Here is a 20,399-nt window from a genome sequence, read left to right as displayed (position 1 = left end):
ATGACCATAAACGTGGCACCTGAAACACTGCAGTGGATTCGGCACAAAAGCTCTAACAGGATAACTGATACATCCTAACATGTCAGGTAGAGACTCTGACTCAAAAGGACTGATAGTGACTCCTCTGTTTCACCACGCTCCCCACCGGGTCTGCGACGCACTTCCGTGTTCTTTTCTGAGTGACAGGAGGAAAACCAACCAGATTTTGAGCCTCTTCTTCTTCTTTAAATTTCTATTGGCGGATCGCACCCAACGTTCAGTGCCGACGTCGCCAACTACTGTATTGGAATATGAGGCCTTCATCTATTTCTCTTATCTAGCGCTGTGTTTCTGCCTACTGTTCTGGAGAGTGAATTCATTACACTTAGTAACCACCAACCATTTCATGCGGATGAATTACCTGACGCATGAAAAAAGTCACGACTGGGCTAATGGAAACATGAAATGCTGGTACATTTTTATAAATGCCGACGGACAATTTGTTCAGTTCGACATGGTGGGATGTTTATGTGTCGGTAAAATTAATTATGCAAGAAATGGCGGTGGAAACACATTTATGCTTAAATATTTATATATAATAACCATCATATTGAAGTAAACTTGGAGTCACACGATGATATGTTGTGTGGTCCTCCCACTACGACTCAGGAAAGCATTAACTTTATTAGGATACAGACTAAATAAATGATGATGAACTTCACAGGCTGGTGAATGTGCAAGGTGATGAGCTTGATGCTCCATTCCAATAAATACCGAGGGTCTTATTCTGGTGACATGATGATCGATGCCTGGCTGCCGTTTGACAAATACAAATAATCTCATAATTTTCTATTTAACTAGGCAAGTCAGTTAAGAACAAATTCTTATTTTCAATGACAGCCTAGGATCAGTGGGTTAACTGCCTTGTTCAGGGGCAGAACAGCAGATTTGTACCTTGTCAGCTTGGGGATTTGATCTTGTCAACTTTTCGGTTACTAGTTCAACGCTCGAACCACTAGGCTACGCTGCCACCTCTATATAGGTAACCTACCTGCACTGTATTTGCGAGCTATTGGCTAGAGCACAGGTGCCAAAACCAGAGCACATTTGCTATAAAACACAACAGTTTTTGTGACAGTAGAGCTGAAAATGCGATGGAAACACATTTAACTTGTATTTTTAATTTGGTACATGGGAATTGAACCAGCAAAAGTTATTTTTATGTGCACTGCGTCATGACGTACAGCCTTTTATCAGTAAAAAGTCTGTTTGATGGAAACACATCGCTGGTGGGAAAATGCGCATATTGTTTTTTGCAGATTTTAGAATATTTGCATGAAAATCTGTTGCGAATTGGATGGAAACCTAGCTAGTGACACAAAAGGGAAGGGAAAAGGTAAGAAAAATCCTACACCCATTAAAATCTAACCACTATTCCACTACTTGGCCCTACAGTGCCTTCAGGAAGTACTCACACCCCTTGACTTTTTCCACATTTTGTTGTGTTACAAAGTCAGCAATCTATACATTTGTAAAGATTAAATAAAAAATAAAACACTAAAATACAGTATCTTGATTATGTAAGTATTCAACCCCCTGAGTCAACACATGTTAGAATCACCTTTGGCAGCGATCACAGCTGTGACTCTTTCTGGGTAAGTATCTAAGTGTTTTGCACACCAAACTCTATCAAGTTGGTTGTTGATCATTGCTAGACAGCCATTTTCAAGTCTTGCTATATATTTTCAAGCTGATTTAATAAGTGAAAACTGTAACTAGGCCACCCAGGAACATTCAATGTTGTCTTGGTAAGCAATTCCAGTGTATATTTGGCCTTGTTTTAGGTTATTGTCCTGCTCAAAGCTGAATTTGTCTTCCAGTGTCTGTTAGAAAGCAGACTGAACTAGGTTTTCCTCTAGGATATTTCCATAGTCCTTGCTGATGACAAGCAGACCCATAACATGATGCAGCCACCACCATGCTTGAAAATATGAAGTGTGATACTCAGTGATGTGTTTTGATGGATTTGCCCCATTTTTTGACACATTTTTTGCAGTATTACTTTAGTGCCTTATTGTAAACAGGATGCATGCTTTGGATTTTTTTTATTCTGTACAATTCTTTTCACTCTGTCGATTAGGTTAGTATTGTAGAGTAACTACAAGGTTGTTGATCCATCCTCAGTTTTCTCCTATCACAGCCATTAAACTCTGTAACTGTTTTAAAGTCACCATTGGGCTCATGGTGAAATCCCTGAGTGGTTTCCTTCCTCTCCAGCAACTGAGTTAGGAAGGACGCCCGTATCTTTGTAGTGACTGGGTGTATTGATACACCATCCAAAGTGCAATTAATAACTTCACCATGCTCAAAGGGATATTCAATGTGTTTTTTTTAAATTCATACCCATCTACCAATAGATGTTGCATGGTCGAGAACGGACCTGCTGTGTATCCCCTGCATACAACTAATACAACTTGAAATGAAAACACTGTAATTGATTCGGGACAAAAAGTCTCACGGGATAACTGACAAATCCTAACTTGACGTTGTCAGGTAAAGACTTTGCATCAAAACTTAGCAGACAGTATCTTCTGTGTTTCACCACGCTCTCCACTGGGTCTGAGTCGCAGCAAACGGCGGCCGTCACAGACACCAGGAATCTTCCATTTCAGTTTGTCCTCCTCAACACTTAACGCCACTCCAGTTATCAATCCTTTCAATGGCGCTCTGCTCCGGAGAGCAAAGCAAGTCACATGTCTTGTCCTGAGGCGCGTGGTGCGGAGTGCCCGCTCCTTCTGGAAGGAAGAAACACAAAAAGTTACTTTCACCAATTAAACATTCCCCAACCTCTTCTCCACCAACCTTGACACCACATATAGATCAGCCAGAAGGCAAGGATCCGTTCTCTCCAAAACATCTCACTCCCATTGGACCAGAATCATCCTTGTCGTCATCATGACGGGGCCCAAACTCAGTGGTCTTCACCGCACCTGCCACCTCAGGTCCTCACTCTTGTCAGGTTCAATTATCTGAGCTACGAGAGTACGTTTTTTTTAATCTGGGTACCCTGTTCTGGCCAACAGCGAAATCGGCTCAAAACAACAGTGATGTAGGTGAACCAGGTGGAGTAACAAACAGGATTCAGTGTTTTTTTTAAGTGTTTGCTCTCGTGATAAAAATGCATATGCCAGGGACTCCTGAGTGGGGCAGCGGTCTAGAGGCATCACTAAAGACCCGGGTTCAATCCTGGTTTGGATCACATCTGGCTGTGATCGGGACTCCCGTAGGGCGGCGCACAATTGGTGCACACTGCCAACCCTACAGGACACATACAATGCCAGTTGTTGCAGGAAGGCCAAGAAGACCCCCAGCGTCATTCGGGTTTGGTCGGGGGGACTTTACTTGGCTTATCGCCCTCTTGTGGTGGGTTGGGCACCTGCAGGTTGACTTTTGTTGTCAGTTGAACCGTGTTTCCTCCGACACATTGGTGTGGCTGGCTTCCAGGTTAAGCTGGTGGGTGTTAAGAAGTGCGGCTTGGCGGGTCATGTTTCAGAGGACGCATGACTCGACCTTTGCCTCCTGAGCCTGTTTGGGAGGTGCAGCAATGAGACAATACAACAACAAAAAAACTGCATAGGCCTACGTGCTTTATTTGCCTTCCCAAGTATAACTTGTTTGAAAATTCGACCATACACTTTATGGAAAAGACATGTTGTGTGTTTCTGAACGAAGAACCATGTTGACTAAATGACTGGGTTGCACAGATTACTGTTGGATTTGAAAAGGGTGCTCCTCCCTCACCGTTTATACTTCTATTGGTCCATTTATAAACTAGGACCAAGAGGCCAGGTTTCTGGTTGGAAGTACGCCATCCCATGTACCCAGAGGAGACTGGCGGTACTGCAGTTTAACTAACACCGAGCCCTGAAAGACAATTCCAATAGATGCCCCCATAGAGAAGTCAATTTTCACAATTCATAAAAAGACCGTTTCGTTATCACATTTGTGGCAAAAATATCAGTTGAATTTTTCAATTAATTGTCTTCCATGTCAATTTTTTTCGTTTCTATGGTTTATTTCGTTGTGTCGCAAATCACACGCTTTACGGCAATATTTTCCGTCAAATGGACGACTCTACGTGCAGTGTGGAAGGAAATTTGCAACACAAACAAACATGGAGGAGAGTGCACGTGACATAATGCACGGAGACACGGAGCTCGTACCTAAAAGAGGGGCTACTTCGGTCGCATGGATGTGGTTTGCATATGAAAAGAATGACACGGACTAGAAAACAGTCCTCTGCAAAATATGCCGCAGGCCGGTCCCAACAACAGGCTCAGACACCACTAACCTCTTACCACCTTGCAAGAATCATGTGAAACAGTACAGAGAGAGTCTACGGATGAGACCCCAAAAAGTACAGTCGAGTGCTCAAAACAAACCCCCGACTCAGGCGATGCAAGAGGCTTTTACCCGCGGCATACCATATGGCAAAGAATCACGAAGATGGAAGGAGGTAACAGCTGCCGTTACAACTTACATCTGGAAAGACATGGCCCCGATTTGCACGGTCGAGAAACGGGGGTTTCGTGAGTGAATCACGCCAACCCGGCCTCGACCCAAGGTACCAAGTGCAAATTGATATGTGACACGTATTAATGCCTAAATAACATGCAAAACAGACCTATTGACAGATTAGGAATCACTGGCCACTTTAAGGACATGAAACGCTAGCCACATTAATAATGTCGACGTATCTTGCATTACTCATCTCACATATATATAAACTGTACTCTATACTATTCTACGGTATCTTAGTCACTTTAATTGTGTAAATATTGCATCACCCATCCCATATGTATATACTGTACTCTATACTATGCCACTATCTTAGTCCAATGCCGCTCTGACATGTGTATATATATATATTCTTAATCCATACATTACTTAGATTTGTGTATTTTGGGGTATATGTTGTGAAGCTGTTAGATATTACTGCACTGTCGGGGAGCTAAACTCAGCAAAAAAAGAAACGTCCTCCCACTGTCAACTGCGTTTATTTTCAGCTTACTTCACATGTGTAAATATTTGTATGAACATAAGATTCAACAACTGAGACAAACTGAACAAGTCCCACAGACATCTGGCTAACAGAAATGGAATAATGTGTCCCTGAACAAAGGGGGGGGGGGGGTCAAAATCAAAAGTAACAGTCAGTATCTGGTGTGGCCACCAGCTGCATTAAGTATTGCAGTGCATCTCCTCCTCATGGACTGCATCGGATTTGCAAGTTCTTGCTGTGAGATGTTACCCCGCACTTCCACCAAGGTACCTGCAAGTTCCCGGAGATTTCTGGGGGGAATTAAATGTTCCGTGTTGTAGTGTCCCTGTGTGTCTGCTCCTACTGTCACAATGAGGTCACTGAGCTGCTGGTGAGAAACGGGGCATTGGTCAACATAGCTGACCTGTGGAATTTCAACCCTCTCTTTGAGGCTGCAGCCAAGGGCAAATAGCCAAAAGATCTGCTGATGCTCAAGGTTAGTCTTCCTTCCTGTGCCTTTCATATTAGCCCTAGAAAGATTATTGTTTGATTGACTGAAGGCAACTAGGTTGCTTCTTTTTTTTCTTCTTCTAGTCAGTACCGTGCAATATGTGTAACGGTAACTTTTTACGTAAAATGCTTTACATACATCTTCTATCTCTGTGTATCCCCACCAAGAAGAACTATGATGATAGCTTGTCTTTGGACACGGGCAGCCAGGTCCTGCTGGAAGGAGATGCTGCCCTCCTAAAGCACAGGGCTGATGACAACAATCAGGCCTCATCTCCCTGCACAACACAGCCTCATACAGCGTGAGTCACTACAACGATTACATCAGGCCTCTGAAGACGTTTTACATGCTGTATGGTGTGCAATAAAGTTTTTACATAGACAAAATGCAAACAAAACATATACGCTGTGACATTGTGGCCTATGTAATAGCTTGGATGTCAGCAGGCTTTAGAATACATTGTATGCATTGTTTTTAGGTTACAGAACCTTCCAGAAAACCATCCGTCACATAAAATAGCGTCACCCATACTGTGATGAAAGAGCTAGTGGAAAGTCTTCATATTTATTAGTGTGGATGTCATTGGGCAAGTCATGAGGATGTTAAATCATGTCCTCGGGTCTCTCTCGCTCCTCTCCTGTCTCTTCTTTCCTCTGTCACGTCTCTCCTCTACAGCACACGCATATTGTGGCCCTCCTGATCAAGTTCAATGCCCGTGTGAACGCCACTGACAGGTAAGCCTATAACCCCCTACACAAAGCAGTTCAGTAGGTAAACATAGGGAATGTGTTATCTCTCTAGTTGCACAAGTGTTTGACTTACAATGACGTAGTCTAGTCACAATAATTCCCATCTAATATATTTTGACACACATGGCTAGGGAAACCCCTTATCACCCTGCCCCTCTCCCTCTGACCATATCCTCCTCCTTTCTCAGGCTGATGGTATCTCTGCCCTGTTGATGGAAACTATGCCCCCAGATGCAGAGGAGGAATCACCAGCTCAGCTCATCAGTGTCCAATCTCTGGAGGGGACAACAGACATTGCTTAATCTGCGCTTGATTCGGCCCATGGGCCACCCAGCAAAACTGACTAATTCATAAATCCTTTAGCTATTGTATTTTAACTTTTTGTGTGTATTTCATAAAGCTTGCAGGTTTTTACAATATTATTTATTTGTAACTCAGACAAATCTGTAATCGTTTCCTGTAATTGTGTCCCTCAGGGCTACAATGTTAAAGGACAGTGGACCAGCAGCAATCAGTATGTAGCCTGACACCACTGGAGGTGTTGATGGTATTTGTGTAGAACAAGAAAGAAAACAACTAGTTAACAGCAACATGAATAAGTAGCTCAGACAGCTCCATCCCAACATACTCTGTGGACTCCCATCCCACTCCTCCTGTATGTCATGCTCGCCCATCAGGAGGTCCCGCTGAAGCTCACTAGTCTTCTCCTGCGTCAACCCAGGGTGCTGGTGGAGGGAAAATAGACAAAGCAATGTGCTTTTCACATTTGTTTTTCAGGGTTTGGGGGAGCACTGGGTAAGCCATCCTCACATAAAACATAATAGCCCTGGCCTATTTCTGTGTTTATTTCACCCCTTGGGGCAGTTATTTTTTCACAATGTCATTGGCTATACATAATGTGAGTGTCTTATAGAATCCTGGTGAAGTTGAGAAACCAATAGTACAAAAATCTTTTATCAAATATTGTGTATGTCTACATTTTTGCTAATTATGTGATACAAGGTGACAGTATTGATTGCTAAACTGATTAATTGGGACACAACTCAAATTACGAGCTTGGTTTGTAAAATGGACATTTCATAACTGCATAAGTTTTTAATAACGTTTTCAAAAACGTAATTGCGTTGTGTCAAACAGAATATCATACAATGGTCTCCTGACGTGCACATATAGAGCAAGCTACAACACTGTCCTGTTAGTCCCCAATAACTTACTTGCATACACAAAATGTTGTTCATGTTTCCAGTGGTTGTGTGCGTGGTGCTTTGTGCCACCATATTTCCCCTCCCCCAGTAATCCAGATCCACGACCCTGCTGTTAGCTCATGCTGGAATGCACGTTCACGCTTGTTGTGCTGCAGTGCTAGTGCCCATGTACTAATTGGCTCCTCAAACCTGAACTAGCAAGATGTCAGCGCCCACGAATCCGGTATATGCAACCGTCAGTAGATTACATTGAAAAAAAACATCCGACCATCTTGGAGGCTGTCTAGTTCTTATTATAGCTCAATGGTTTTGAATCTGAATTTAAAGAACTGGACTTGAAAACGGAATCTCAATGCATCTGAGAAGTTGAATATGTGAAATTTTGATCAACTTAAAATTATAGTTTGTAAACTTGATACACAGACAATGAATGCAATATCTACCATACTGAAACTGAATACATACATATTGAATTAAATTGAATTTTAAAACGGAATACAATATTCACTCAATTCCATTTCAAATCATGAATTCTAATAAAATGAAAAATTATGAAATTCAAACACGTTGGCACTGAAATCGCTCCATAGTAGAGTTTTGTTGAGTCAGAACGGAATGTATATATTTTAAATAACATTCTTAGCACGTTCTCTGAATGTTACTAATGTTTTCTTGTTTTTTTTTATGGAAAGTTTTCCTAATGTTCTGAGAACATGACTTTAAATAGAACCATGAGGAAACCTGCAGAAAATGTTATGAAGTACTGAAATTCCCACAGAAGAATGTTGTTTCTGAACGTTCTGAGAACATGACTTTAAATAGAACCATTAGGAAACCTGCAGAAAACGTTATGATGACGTACTGAAATTACCACAGAAGAATGTTAACGTTCTCTGAACGTTCTGAGAACATGACTTTAAATAGACCCATCAGGAAACCTGTAGAAAACATTATGCTGAAAAACATTGTTTCTGAACGTTCTGAGAACATGACTTTAAATAGAACCATGAGGAAACTTGTAAAAAACGTTATGCTGAATTACTGAAATTCACACAGAAAAACGTTTAACGTTTTCCGGACTATTTGAGTACAATCCCAATGGCAAACCAGTTAGAGAACATTGCAAGAACATTAACTTAAATGTAATCATGTCGAAGACGCTTGGCCCTACTTTTTAAAATATTTTCTGTGGTATTGAACACGCACCCATAAAGAAAATGAGAATTAAAAACAGGTTCAGACCCTGGTTTGACCGTGATCTTGTAGCGTTACTCCACCTCAAGAATTGCATTTGGCGAAAGGCACACGCATACTCAGGCTGACTGGCTATCGTTCAGGCAAATGAGAAATAAGCCCACTCAGGCTATCCGGAAGGCCAAAGTTCGTTACTTTAAGGAGCACTTCTCTCTCTCTGGGTCTAACCCCAAGAAGTTCTGGAAAATGGATAAAGACCTGGAGAATAAACCCTCTTCACAGCTGCCCTTGTCCCTTAATGTTGATGATGTGATTGTAACTGACAAGAAGCACATGGCTGAGCTCTTTAATCACCACTTCATTAAGTCAGGATTCCTATTTGACTCAGCCATGCCTCCTTGCCCATCCAACATTTCCTCATCTCCCACCCCTTCTAATGCGACTATCCCTGATGCTTCTCCCTCTTTTACCCCTGCCCCGCTACAAAGTTTCTCCCTGCAGGCAGTCACTGAGTCCGAGGTGCTAAAGGAGCTCTTTAAATTTGACCCCCAAAAAACATCTGGGTCAGATGGTTTAGACCCTTTCTTCTTTAAGGTTGCTGCCCCCATCATCGCAAAGCCTAACTCCGACCTTTTAAACCTGTCTCCTTTCTGGGGAGGTTTCCATTGCTTGGAAGGCAGCGACAGTTTGTCCTTTATTTAAAGGGGGAGATCAAGCTGATCCTAACTGTTATAGGCCTATTTCTATTTTGCCCTGTTTATCAAAAGTGTTGGGAAAACGAGTATTCTCTTGGGTATGCAATCTGGTTTCTGCTCAGGTTATGGATGTGGCAACGCAACCTTATAGGTCTTCAATGATGTCACAATTGCCCTTGTATCGAAGCAATATTGTGCTGCTATTTCTATTGACTTGGCCAAAGCTTTTGATATGGTAGACCATTCAAATTATTGTGGGCTGGCTAAGGAGTATTGGTGTCTCTGAGGGGTCTTTGGCCTGGTTTGCTAACTATCTCAGAAAATCTGCTGTCTCAGCTACTGCCTGTCACCAAGGAAGTAACCCAAGGCTCAATCCTAGGCCCCACGCTCTTCTCAATTTACATCAACAACATAGCTCAGGCAGTAGGAAGCTCTCTCATCCATTTATATGCAGATGATACAGTCTTATACTCAGCTGGCCCCTCCCTGGATTTTGTGTTAAATGCTCTACAACAAAGCATTCTTAGTGTCCAACAAGCTTTCTCTACCCTTAACCTTGTTCTGAACACCTCCAAAACAAAGGTCATGTGGTTTGGTAAGAAGAATGCCCCTCTTCCCACAGGTGTTTTTACTACCTCTGAGGGTTTAGAGCTTGAGGTAGTCACCGCATACAAGTACTTGGGAGTATGGCTAGATGGTGCACTGTCCTTCTCTCTGCACATATCAAAGCTGCAGGCTAAAGTTACTACATCTAGACTTGGTTTCCTCTATCGTAATCGCTCCTCTTTCAGCCCAGCTGCCAAACTAACCGTGATTTCAGATGACCATCCTACCCATGCTAGATTACGGAGACATCATTTATAGATTGTTAGGTAAGGGTGCTCTCGAGCGGCTAGATGTTTTTTTACCATTCGGCCATCAGATTTGCCACCAATGCTCCTTATAGGACACATCACTGCACTCTACTCCACTGTAAACTGGTCATCTCTGTATACCCGTCGCAAGACCCACTGATTGATGCTTATTTATAAAACCCTCTTAGGCCTCACTCCCCTCTATCTGAGATATCTACTACAACCCTGATCCTCCACATACAACACCCGTTCTGCCAGTCACATTCTGTTAAAAGTCCCCAAAGCACACATCCCTGGGTCGCTCCTCTTCTCAGTTCGCTGCAGCTAGCGACTGGAACGAGCTGCAACAAACACTCAAACTGGACAGTTTTATCTCAATCTCTTCATTCAAAGACTCAATCATGGACACTTACTGACAGTTGTGGCTGCTTTGTATGATGTATTGTCTCTACCTTGACCTTAGTACTGTTGACTGTGCCCAATAAGGTTTGTACCATGTTGATAGCATGTTGTGTTGCTACCTTGTTATGTTGTCTTAAGTCTCTCTTGATGTAGTGTTGTCTCTCTTGTTGTGATGTGTGTTTTGTCCTATATTTATATTGTATTTATATTTTTAATCCCAGGCCCCCGTCCCCGCATGTGGCCTTTTGGTAGGCGGTCATTGTAAATAAGAATTTGTTCTTAACTGACTTGCCTTGTTAAATTAAAAACATTATAAAATGTTTGAACTTTTAGGAAACGTTCTGTTAAAGTAATGAAATACCAAGAAAATATAGTTTTTTTTTCGTCAAGTTCTTTAAATGTGCTGAGAATTTTTCAAAGCCAAACAACTATCCTGCACCAGTCCGAGAAAGTTGTGGGAATGTTGTACGAAAAATAACCATAGGACAACCACTCACCAAGCTCTAAGAAACATGTGTTTTTCAGAACGTTATGTGCTAGCTGGGCAGATAGCCTACATCGAATTCCCTGCACCAGTTTTGCTGTTGCATAAAGTAGACCTATGCACCTTTTTATTTATCTTAACTGTTCGTTTGGAAGTATGATCCAGCCCATATTCTACACTTGTGAAATACGTTTTTGTGTGGAAAAATAGAGGTAGATGAGGCCAACTGTTTACAGCAGTCGTCATATTCATCCACAGCCTGCAGATGGCAGTGTTGGACTGAAAACTTAAGGCTGAATTACCTGGAAGTAGCTGTGCTTCTATATGTAGCCCTGGATGAAGTTGGGCTCAATGCTTACCTCAGTTTATTTATGCCATGACATGTTACCTGCTAGTTTATTTACACATTCTTAAAGTTGTGCTAGTGTTATGACGTCACCTTGATTGCTTAGCAAGTACCACTTCCCCCTCGATTCGGCTCATACCTGGCTCGAACAAGTCACTAGGTTCTATAGCCACAAAGTTATAATTATGGCTAAACCAACCTATTTCTACAATTTCTCTTCATAAAATGGGATTTTAAACCTGACGCCAACCTTGAACCTAACCATAACCACACTGCTAACTTTATACCTAACCCTAACCTTAAATTAAGACCAAAAAGCATATTTGGGGTTTTCATTAATTTTTACATTATTGACAATTTTGACTTTGTGGGTCAAGAATTTAGTAGAAAACAACTCCTACTTGGGACCTCTGTTTTGCTAACACACGTGACTGCCCTCCTTGACAACATTCCAACGGTTTGAGCCACCTAAAAAGTACTAATTGGATGGCTACATCCGTGCGTGGCCGGCCCGCTCATTAGGCAGGATTAGGCGGCCGCCTATGTCGGCAGATTGATGATGGCAGCATTTTCTGAGCTAAACTGATTAAGACACACACCTCCAACAACAACACATACAACCTCACATAATTCTGCCCCAAAACAATGACAATTTCTTTCACAACCAGTGTATATGCATATGGGCGTTTTAGGTGAGAGCTGATGCTGCCCTGTGATAAACAGTGCCCACTTTGTCAAAGGCATGGGGCACAAAATATTTTTGCTTGTCCATTCCCAGCTCGCCTCTCCAGGGTGCTGTTGGAGAGACGCATCGCTGCAGCGCTACACCAACATTCTGTCCCAAAAAATGAGGAATCATAAATCATGTAGCAGATATAGGATATGGTAGAAAGAGTATGTGGCCTTTTCTGTAGCCTACAGGCTGGGGATAAAATGTATGACAATGTAATGAGACTGACATTTTTTACATCATGCAGGTTTCTATGATCAAATGGCCTAACCTAAATGGCGTTCAATCTAATAAAAAATGCGCTGTCATGTTAACAAACAACAAATCCTAAAAACCAGACAGGTCAAAGTAAAATGGACAATATGGAACAGATAATCACAACTGTTGTCCAGGAGTTTTACCCCCATTGTCATGATCAGTTGTTTCAAGTTTTTATCCATACATTTTTGCACATTGCAAATAGGCTCACGATAAGTCCTGATAAAGTTGGGTAGCTGATAATCAAACTTAAATAGACAAATTGATTAGTCACAGGAATCAGGACTAATAAAGCCAATGCAACGGCCTGTTTTACAAATGGTGGGCCTACCACATGGATGAGCATTCATATAATTCCATTGAGGCTGACATGGTAGGCTACACCTCAGTAATACGAGCCGTTTTTTGTGTTTTACAAACGGTAGGTTTAACATAGATTCATACAATTCTGACGTCAAGTTGCTTGCTTAACGAGTACCACTTAACCCCCAATTTGGCTCATACCTGGCTCGAACTCGGGACCTCTGCTTTGCTAACACTCCTTGACAATGTTCCAATGGTACAATTGGATGGCTCCATCCGCAACATGTCAAGCTATCTGTGGAGTGAGCTTGCAGTACGTCCTTAACGCCGTTACACAAACTGCAACCAGGTAGTCTACAACAGTACATACATAGTACTGTACTATCTATGTAACAATATGTAGGCTACCCACTGTGACTACACTGTACCAACTTCTGTAACCATATAACTACATAGGTTTTAGGTCACTTAGTGTATAGTGGGACCACACCTCTCATTGTCTCAACCACCTTAATAATAAGCTCTGGTTTGAGAAGACTACAGGTGAGTGCAAAAAGTAATACAATGGAAACCCATCTAATCCTTTCAGTGGTCATGAGTGGAAGAAGACAATGAGGCTCTGAGTCAAAGGATTCTATAGATTATATTATGGACGCAAGGATGCCTCTGATAACTCTGAGGCAGTGTTATCATGCATTTCTCTCTCACACACAGACACAAGGTGTCTGCTCTGTACTCATATCACTTTGAAAAAACTACAACTGAATGGATTGCACTGTTCTGGTCATGATGTGTATACCCTAGACAAGTACACTGAAGCTTTCAATTAAAACCTGTAATGATACAGGGAGAAAAACAATTATTTCCATTAAGAGAACTCAGGGATCAGGCAGTTGTACTCAGCATTGATAGACATTTGTCACACAGCCCTATATAAAATACACCAACGAAAGCATAAAGGTTCTTTGTGGTTGAGGTTTGTTGTTTTCTATCAGTTCTCCTGAAAATCTATTATAGTAAAGTCAAATTGAAATGCCTATTTGCTAATTACATCATAACTCATAAGGGCAGTGCATGTTGTGGATGGATAAACAACAAGTTTCCCCCTCCATCCGCTTTCTACTCTTTGGGGGCCTTCTTCTGACACACGTGGAGTCTGTTGCTCATAACATGAAACCTACTATGAGAAATGACTAATGTCACTGAACTTCAATTCATCATCACAGAGATTTGTCAATAGGATCCATAGACGTTTCAACTTGATTGCCTGAAGATCAAAATAAAATTCAATAGGGCGGTGGAGCTGTACATACATCGAGATTAGGGGAAAACCTCAGGAGACAACTCTTGCTTTTATTCTATTGATTTAAAAAACTGAGGCTGAACACGTATAGGCTAAACTATATGTGCTACTGTATACACACACACATTGTTTACCAGACATGTTACACATGTATGCCATTTCACATACAGTAACAAACACAAACAATGCATTATGATACTATTCAATATTCTGCCATATTTGCAGCATACAACATTGAAGATATTTGAAGATGTATTTAGTTCAATTTACTTTAGACTACTTAGGTTATTAGAACATTACTAACATGGGTTAACACATGCAAATATAACATGGTACGAAAAAACATATTCATACTTTTTCAAATGTATTTTTAAAGTAGGTCAAAATACAGTGCACTTGCACATGAGTTGTGTGTGGTGTGTGTAGATTATAAATCCCTTTCCTACCAGGGCTGGGATTTCGGGTTAAATATTCAAAATGGCGGACGGAGGAGCAGCGAGTCAAGATGAGAGTTCAGGACCAGGTAATCATTACAGCATTTTACATATTCATACTTATATTCAAAAACTATTTATCTGAAACCGTTTAGCACAGAAGAAAGGCGACAACAAAATAATTTGGCACAATGTTGCTGTTGTCCGCATCATTTCAATTAATTCACCGCTAGCGGATATTTGACAGGGGGAAACAGGCTATAGTATTGCAGTGCGACGGCGAAAAATAAATATATATAAAAAGACATGCCTACCTTTGTGATTAGACCGCTGTACGCCGCTACATATTCATACCACTGTCTCCAAATACGATTTAGCATATTTTATTAGTAATCGGCGACGTGACTGTTTTTATACATGCCATATTCAGATATTGCTCAAATACTGTAGCTGTGCTAGCTTGATACGATGGTTAGCTTGGCTGCTATAGCTAGGCGATAGGCTTTGTGTTGATGCTTATTATTGTGGTGTGAACCTTCTTGGAGGATGTTTGCATATTCATTTTTTTTCCCACCAACAGTCAGCGGCTGCGCGTACTACACGTTACAGTAACATAATAGAAAGCCGAGAAGCTAACTTGCTTGATGTCGCTTTTATATGCCTATTATCCCCAGCCTTTGTGTTCGGTGCAGTCGTTGTAGCTGTTGTGTTATTCATGTGGGCCTGTCCGACCACAGAGAGAATGCGGAGTTCAGCATATTTCATTAACTATTCGACATATCGCGTTCGACGCAAAATATGTCAACCTTTTTTAGCTTGCCAGTTATAGACAATGCCAATTTCTCATGTTTTTAGATTAAAAGTAGGCTAAACCATATATTTTTTCATCCATGGTAGGCAGCTACAATCTGCCCATTTTCAGCACCTAGTGCGTGAGCTAGTTTCACTGACATCAACAACAGCATTACTTTTCTTTAGCATAAAAGCCCAAACCCTTTATGAAATGTTGAGCATATATTGTAGTTTTTAGGACGTATTGATCAAACCCTTTGAAATGTTTAGCATATATTGTCGTTTTTAGGACGTATTGGTTGTGCTGCCTACCTCCTGGGTGTTTTAGCCTTAGTGATGAATAAACGAGTGTCACTATTTATTTTTATCCAAAATATAGCTAGCTAAAATAGTTACATAAAGGCTGTTCCTGAATGTTATTAGCTGTTAAATACAACTAATAACATTCACGGTCGACATGAGAGAATTTGACCAGGGGACCTGCCCTGCTCCAAATAACCGAGAACAACTGATACAATTGTATCTTTTGTTGCCGCCATTGTCTCGACTTTCGCTCTGTGGTTGTCAGAGTTTGGATGAAATATTTGAAGTTTCGCCCCAAACGCCCGACTCTTGTCTTGATTTATCTTGTGTGTGCGTCTGTATGGGTGGCGTTTGTTTACGCAGTCTGAATATATTAAAAACTTCATTAGAATGCCTAATTCGGGGAGGTTTCCTATATTTAAAAACAGCCAGTCGATCTCTCCGCCTCTCTCGTTTAGAATGATTCCCGTCTTCGGTATAGGTTTTGAATGCCGGTTTTTTTCTCAGCAATCCATGTCCGAGAGGCTTAGTTTACCTGTGCCATTTTTTTCCTGGGGAGAGGTAGCGAGGCCCACTTCCGTGACAGTGAGGGGCAGAAGAGAGGCACAACCCATTAATGTTCTCGGTCTCATTTTGATGAAAGGGCAGCCAACGGCTCCCACCCATTTTCTTTTCACATTCCGCTGTTTCACCGTGATAATAAACACTCCAGATTAACACACAGAGTTGCCGAAGTAACCTACAAATTGTTTTGCTCTCGATGTGATGTATTTTATGATGACTTTGATTCACTTTTATGAACATTCTATCTGGCCAGCAAACACATTTTCCAAAAGATTCGTGAACTAGGCCATTTTCTGCTTAGGCTAATGTTTGTGTGTGTCAACATTTTAGTTGTTGGTTACATTCCTCTTATTAAACAGAAGCTTATTCATATCGCTGTGTTGTGAAACCATGCTGTCCTTGTCACTGTAAAACATCACTTGGGGGGGTCAATTAATTTTTTTGTTGCTTTGGAAAGGATAGTGTGTTTTTTTCCCCTGGTTTACATTCACTTTAACAGGTTTGACTATATAATTTCTTCCATCCTAGCCAAAGTTCCTCATCTACTTGTATGCGCCTCCCCTATATCGAGGTATTTTGGTACTCTGTCTATCCTACACTCTATCACCATTCATAGTGCCAATAGTGGTAGGTGGATTGTTTGTCCAGATCTGCAATAGGGTAACTAGCAATCATACCACACATAAAAATATTCAAAGCTGCTTTAATTTTCAATATGAATCCACAAGAACAAATAGGAATAGCGGATAGGCAGCGGAGAGGCCAGGTGCATCATTGCGCATGAAATCATTAAAAAAAGCACTCCTATTGATCTTGTTTAGGGACAATACAATTATCCTTCCTAGGCTAGCCTACAACACTACAATACAATTAATAATTGCATTATTGTTTTCAGGTGAGTACAAAATTGTGGGCCTCCACTCCCAACCTTCCATTCCCCCAACTTTCCATTCCCCCAACTTTCCATTCCCCCAACCCCATTCTTCCATTCCCCCAATCTTCCATTCCCCCAACCTTCCATTCCCCCCCCAACCACCCATTCCCCCAACCTTCCATTCCCCCAACCCCACCCAGCCATCCAAAGATGAAAATAGTTATATATAGTGCTGCCTGACAGCAATAATTGTCTCTGATTGATTGAGAGATTCACAGAGCTATCACCATTAAGTAACATAATAGATACAAAGCATTTAATATTTACATTCATGCACTTCAAAATTAATTTTGTAACTTTTCCCCAGAAGTCTTTATCCGCAGGGCATTCCAACATCACATGTGCCTACCTGATTTAGAGGACACAGTGAAGAGTTGGGGGAAATTTCATTGTGAAACGTTTCCTTGGTGTTAAATACAGTCTATGAACAAACTTAAATTGTATAAATTGACGGTTCGGATTACGGAATACCATAGTCATATTTTTCCATATTCTGTTCCAGTTAATGGGTTGTTCAGATTCAATTACATCTGTGGACCATACTTTTTTTAATGGCTAGCTTAGAGCATGAGCTTTCCAAAAGTTGTTTATACATTATAGAGATCAGTCCTTTCAGGAGCCCAGATATATTTTTTAAATAAATCCCATCATTGGATGGTTCGGTAGTTGGGTTTCCCAAGGGACTCCACAAGCCAACATAGATTACCTAAATTGTAAATATAGAAAAACTAGTAATGTGTATGTATCTTTAAAATCTTTTTAATGTTCTCAAACCATTACTGTCCATGATATCTGCAAGCGCACGGATTCCACATTTGGACCATTGGGGGAATGCAAAAGGAAATTGTGTTAGCAATAATAGGACCAAAGCAAAGTTTACATTGTTTAAGGGATATATCAGTGAAGACCACCTCTTCCAGGGCAGTAGGAGACACCATATTTCTTTCTATACTCAGCCAGGGGGCAGAAAAATAATGTCTGAAATACAACTCTGATGGGAAAATGTACATATTGTTTGTTGTAAATATATTTTAGAATATTTGCATGAAATTCGGTCGCCAATTGGATGCAAACCTAGCTATAGACTCCCTAAAGACTGGCAATTGCACTAGTCCGGTGTCACTTTGATTATGCCTGCACATGAATGGTTCACCAGCAACCGCAAACATCTGAAGAATAAGCTACAGATCAGCCAAAACAAGCTTGTAAGAATTGTACTTAAACTCATCTGGATGTTGAGCATTTTAAGCAGCTAGGCTGGCTATCTGTGGAAAAAAGACTAGTATTAATTTACCTTGGCCTGGTCCACAGAATTATCACGGACTCAGCCCCCAGGTAACTATCCAACTATTTTTCCTTTGTTAGAGATGTCTACCAGCATAATACTGGAGCCAGAGACTTTAATATTCCCTGTTTTAAATAGAAGAGTTTATCTGGTAAGAACACATTTTTATATTCCAATGCTGTTACGTGAAACAAACTACCACAGCAACTCAAAGCCATACCAACCATAACCACTTTTAAAAAATAATGTCAAAAGCTGGCTGATGGAGCCTTTTTTGAATGTGTCTGTATCTATGTAGGGAAAGGGGACACCTAGTCAGTTGTACAACTGAATGCATTCAATTGAAATATGTCTTCCACATTTAACCCAACCACTCTGAATCAGCGAGGTGCGGGGGGCTGGCATAATATACATCCTCAGCACCCGGGGAACAGTGGGTTAACTGCCTTGCTCAGGGGAAGAACAACAGATTTTTACCTTGTCAGCTCGGGGAATCGATCCAGCAACCTTTCGGTTACTGGCCCAACGCTCTAAACACTAGGCTACTACCGGTAGGTATCTCTGTATTGTAAATGTATTTAAGTCCCCACCTTATTGTGCTATCCCGGTCACTTAAAAAAATCTTTGTACTGTGTATATATACAGTACCAGTCAAAAGTTTGGACACACCAACTCATTCCAGGGTTTTTCTTTATTTTCATTATTTCTTACATTGTAAAATAATAGTGAAGACCTCAAAACTATGAAATAACACATATGGAATCATGTTGTAACCCAAAAAGTATTAAACAAATCAAAATAATTGTATATTTGAGATTCTTCAAAGTAGCCACCCTTTGCCTTCATGACAGCTTTGCACATTCTTGGCATTCTCTCAACCAGCTTCATGAGGTCATCACCTGGAATGCATTTCAATGAACAGGTGTGCCTTGTTAATTTGTGGAATTTCTTTCCTTCTTAATGCGTTTTAGCCAATCAGTTATGTTGTGACAAGGTAGGGCTGGTATACAGAAGATAGCCCTATTTGGTAAAAGACCAAGTCCATATTATGGCAAGAACAGCTCACATAAGCAAAGAGAAACGACAGTCCATCATTACTTTAAGACATGAAGGTCAGTCAATACCGGATCATAAAAAGAACTTTGAAAGTTTCTTTAAGTGCAGTCACAAAAACCATCAAGCGCTATGATGAAACTGGCTTTCACGAGGACCGTCACAGGAAAAGAAGACCCAGAGTTACCTCTGATATAAAGGATAAGTTCATTATAGTTACCAGCCTCAGAAATTGCAGCCCATATAAATGCTTTACAGAGTTCAAGTAACTGAAAAATCTCACCATCAACTGTTCAGAGGAGACTGCGTAAATCAGGCCTTCATGGTCAAACTGCTGCAAAGAAACCACTACTAAAGGACACCAATAAGAAGAAGACACTTGCTTGGGCCAAGAAACACGAGCAATGGACATTAGACTGGTGGAAATCTGTCCTTTGGTCTGATGAGTCCAAATTTGAGATTTTTGGTTCCAACCGTCATGTCTTTGTGAGACCCAGAGTAGGGGAACGGATGATCTCCGCATGTGTGGTTCCACCGTGAAGCATGGAGGTGTGATGGTCTGGGTGTGCTTTGCTGGTGACACTGTCAGTGACTTATTTAGAATTCAAGGCACGCTTAACCAGCATGGCTACCACAGCATTCTGCAGCAATACGCCATCCCATCTGGTTTGCGCTTAGTTGGACTATCATTTGTTTTTCAACATGACAATGATCCAACACACTTCCAGGTTGCGTAAGGTCTGCGTGGAGGCCAGATGATCTGGCCTCCACAATCACCAGACCTCAACCCAATTGAGATGGTTTGGGATGAGTTGGACCACAGAGTGAAGGAAAAGCAGCTGACAAGTGCTCAGCATATATGGGAACCCCTTCAAGACTGTTGGAAAAGCATTCCAGGTGAAGCTGGTTGAGAGAATGCCAAGAGTGTGCAAAGCTGTCATCAAGGCAAAGGGTGGCTACTTTGAAGAATCTCAAATATA

At 41.2% G+C, this 20,399-nt stretch overlaps 1 protein-coding gene and 2 long non-coding RNA genes across 7 annotated transcripts in view; 2 read left to right on the top strand and 1 right to left on the bottom strand.

Moving 5' to 3' along the window:
- Positions 1-1,140: 1,140 nt before the first annotated feature.
- LOC106586759 (uncharacterized) lies at positions 1,141-15,203 on the bottom strand. The gene is made up of 2 exons (XR_001324249.3): positions 14,803-15,203; positions 1,141-2,774 (listed from the first exon to the last, which is right to left on the bottom strand). It is a non-coding gene; the product is annotated as an uncharacterized LOC106586759 (long non-coding RNA).
- LOC106586758 (uncharacterized) lies at positions 4,105-8,048 on the top strand. Of its 2 annotated transcripts, none has more exons than XR_001324247.3 (4): positions 4,105-5,516; positions 5,702-5,832; positions 6,207-6,265; positions 6,469-8,048. It is a non-coding gene; the product is annotated as an uncharacterized LOC106586758 (long non-coding RNA). The 2 variants fall into 2 exon arrangements; XR_001324246.3 differs by having other exon boundaries at positions 5,699-5,832.
- Positions 14,498-20,399, top strand: part of LOC106586756 (POU domain, class 2, transcription factor 1) — a 34,733-nt gene continuing 28,831 nt past the window's right edge. For all 4 annotated transcript variants that reach the window (XM_082969159.1, XM_014174349.3, XM_014174347.3 and 1 more), the window contains exon 1: positions 14,498-14,577. In XM_082969159.1, the coding sequence (XP_082825285.1) occupies positions 14,532-14,577 (46 nt within the window). In that variant the 5' untranslated portion in view covers positions 14,498-14,531. The remainder of the gene's footprint in view (positions 14,578-20,399) is intronic.

The sequence above is a fragment of the Salmo salar genome, chromosome 25, assembly GCF_965601325.2.
Source record: "Salmo salar chromosome 25, fSalSal1, whole genome shotgun sequence".
Classification (NCBI taxonomy): domain Eukaryota; kingdom Metazoa; phylum Chordata; class Actinopteri; order Salmoniformes; family Salmonidae; genus Salmo; species Salmo salar.
This window is presented reverse-complemented; position numbering and strand designations above follow the sequence as displayed.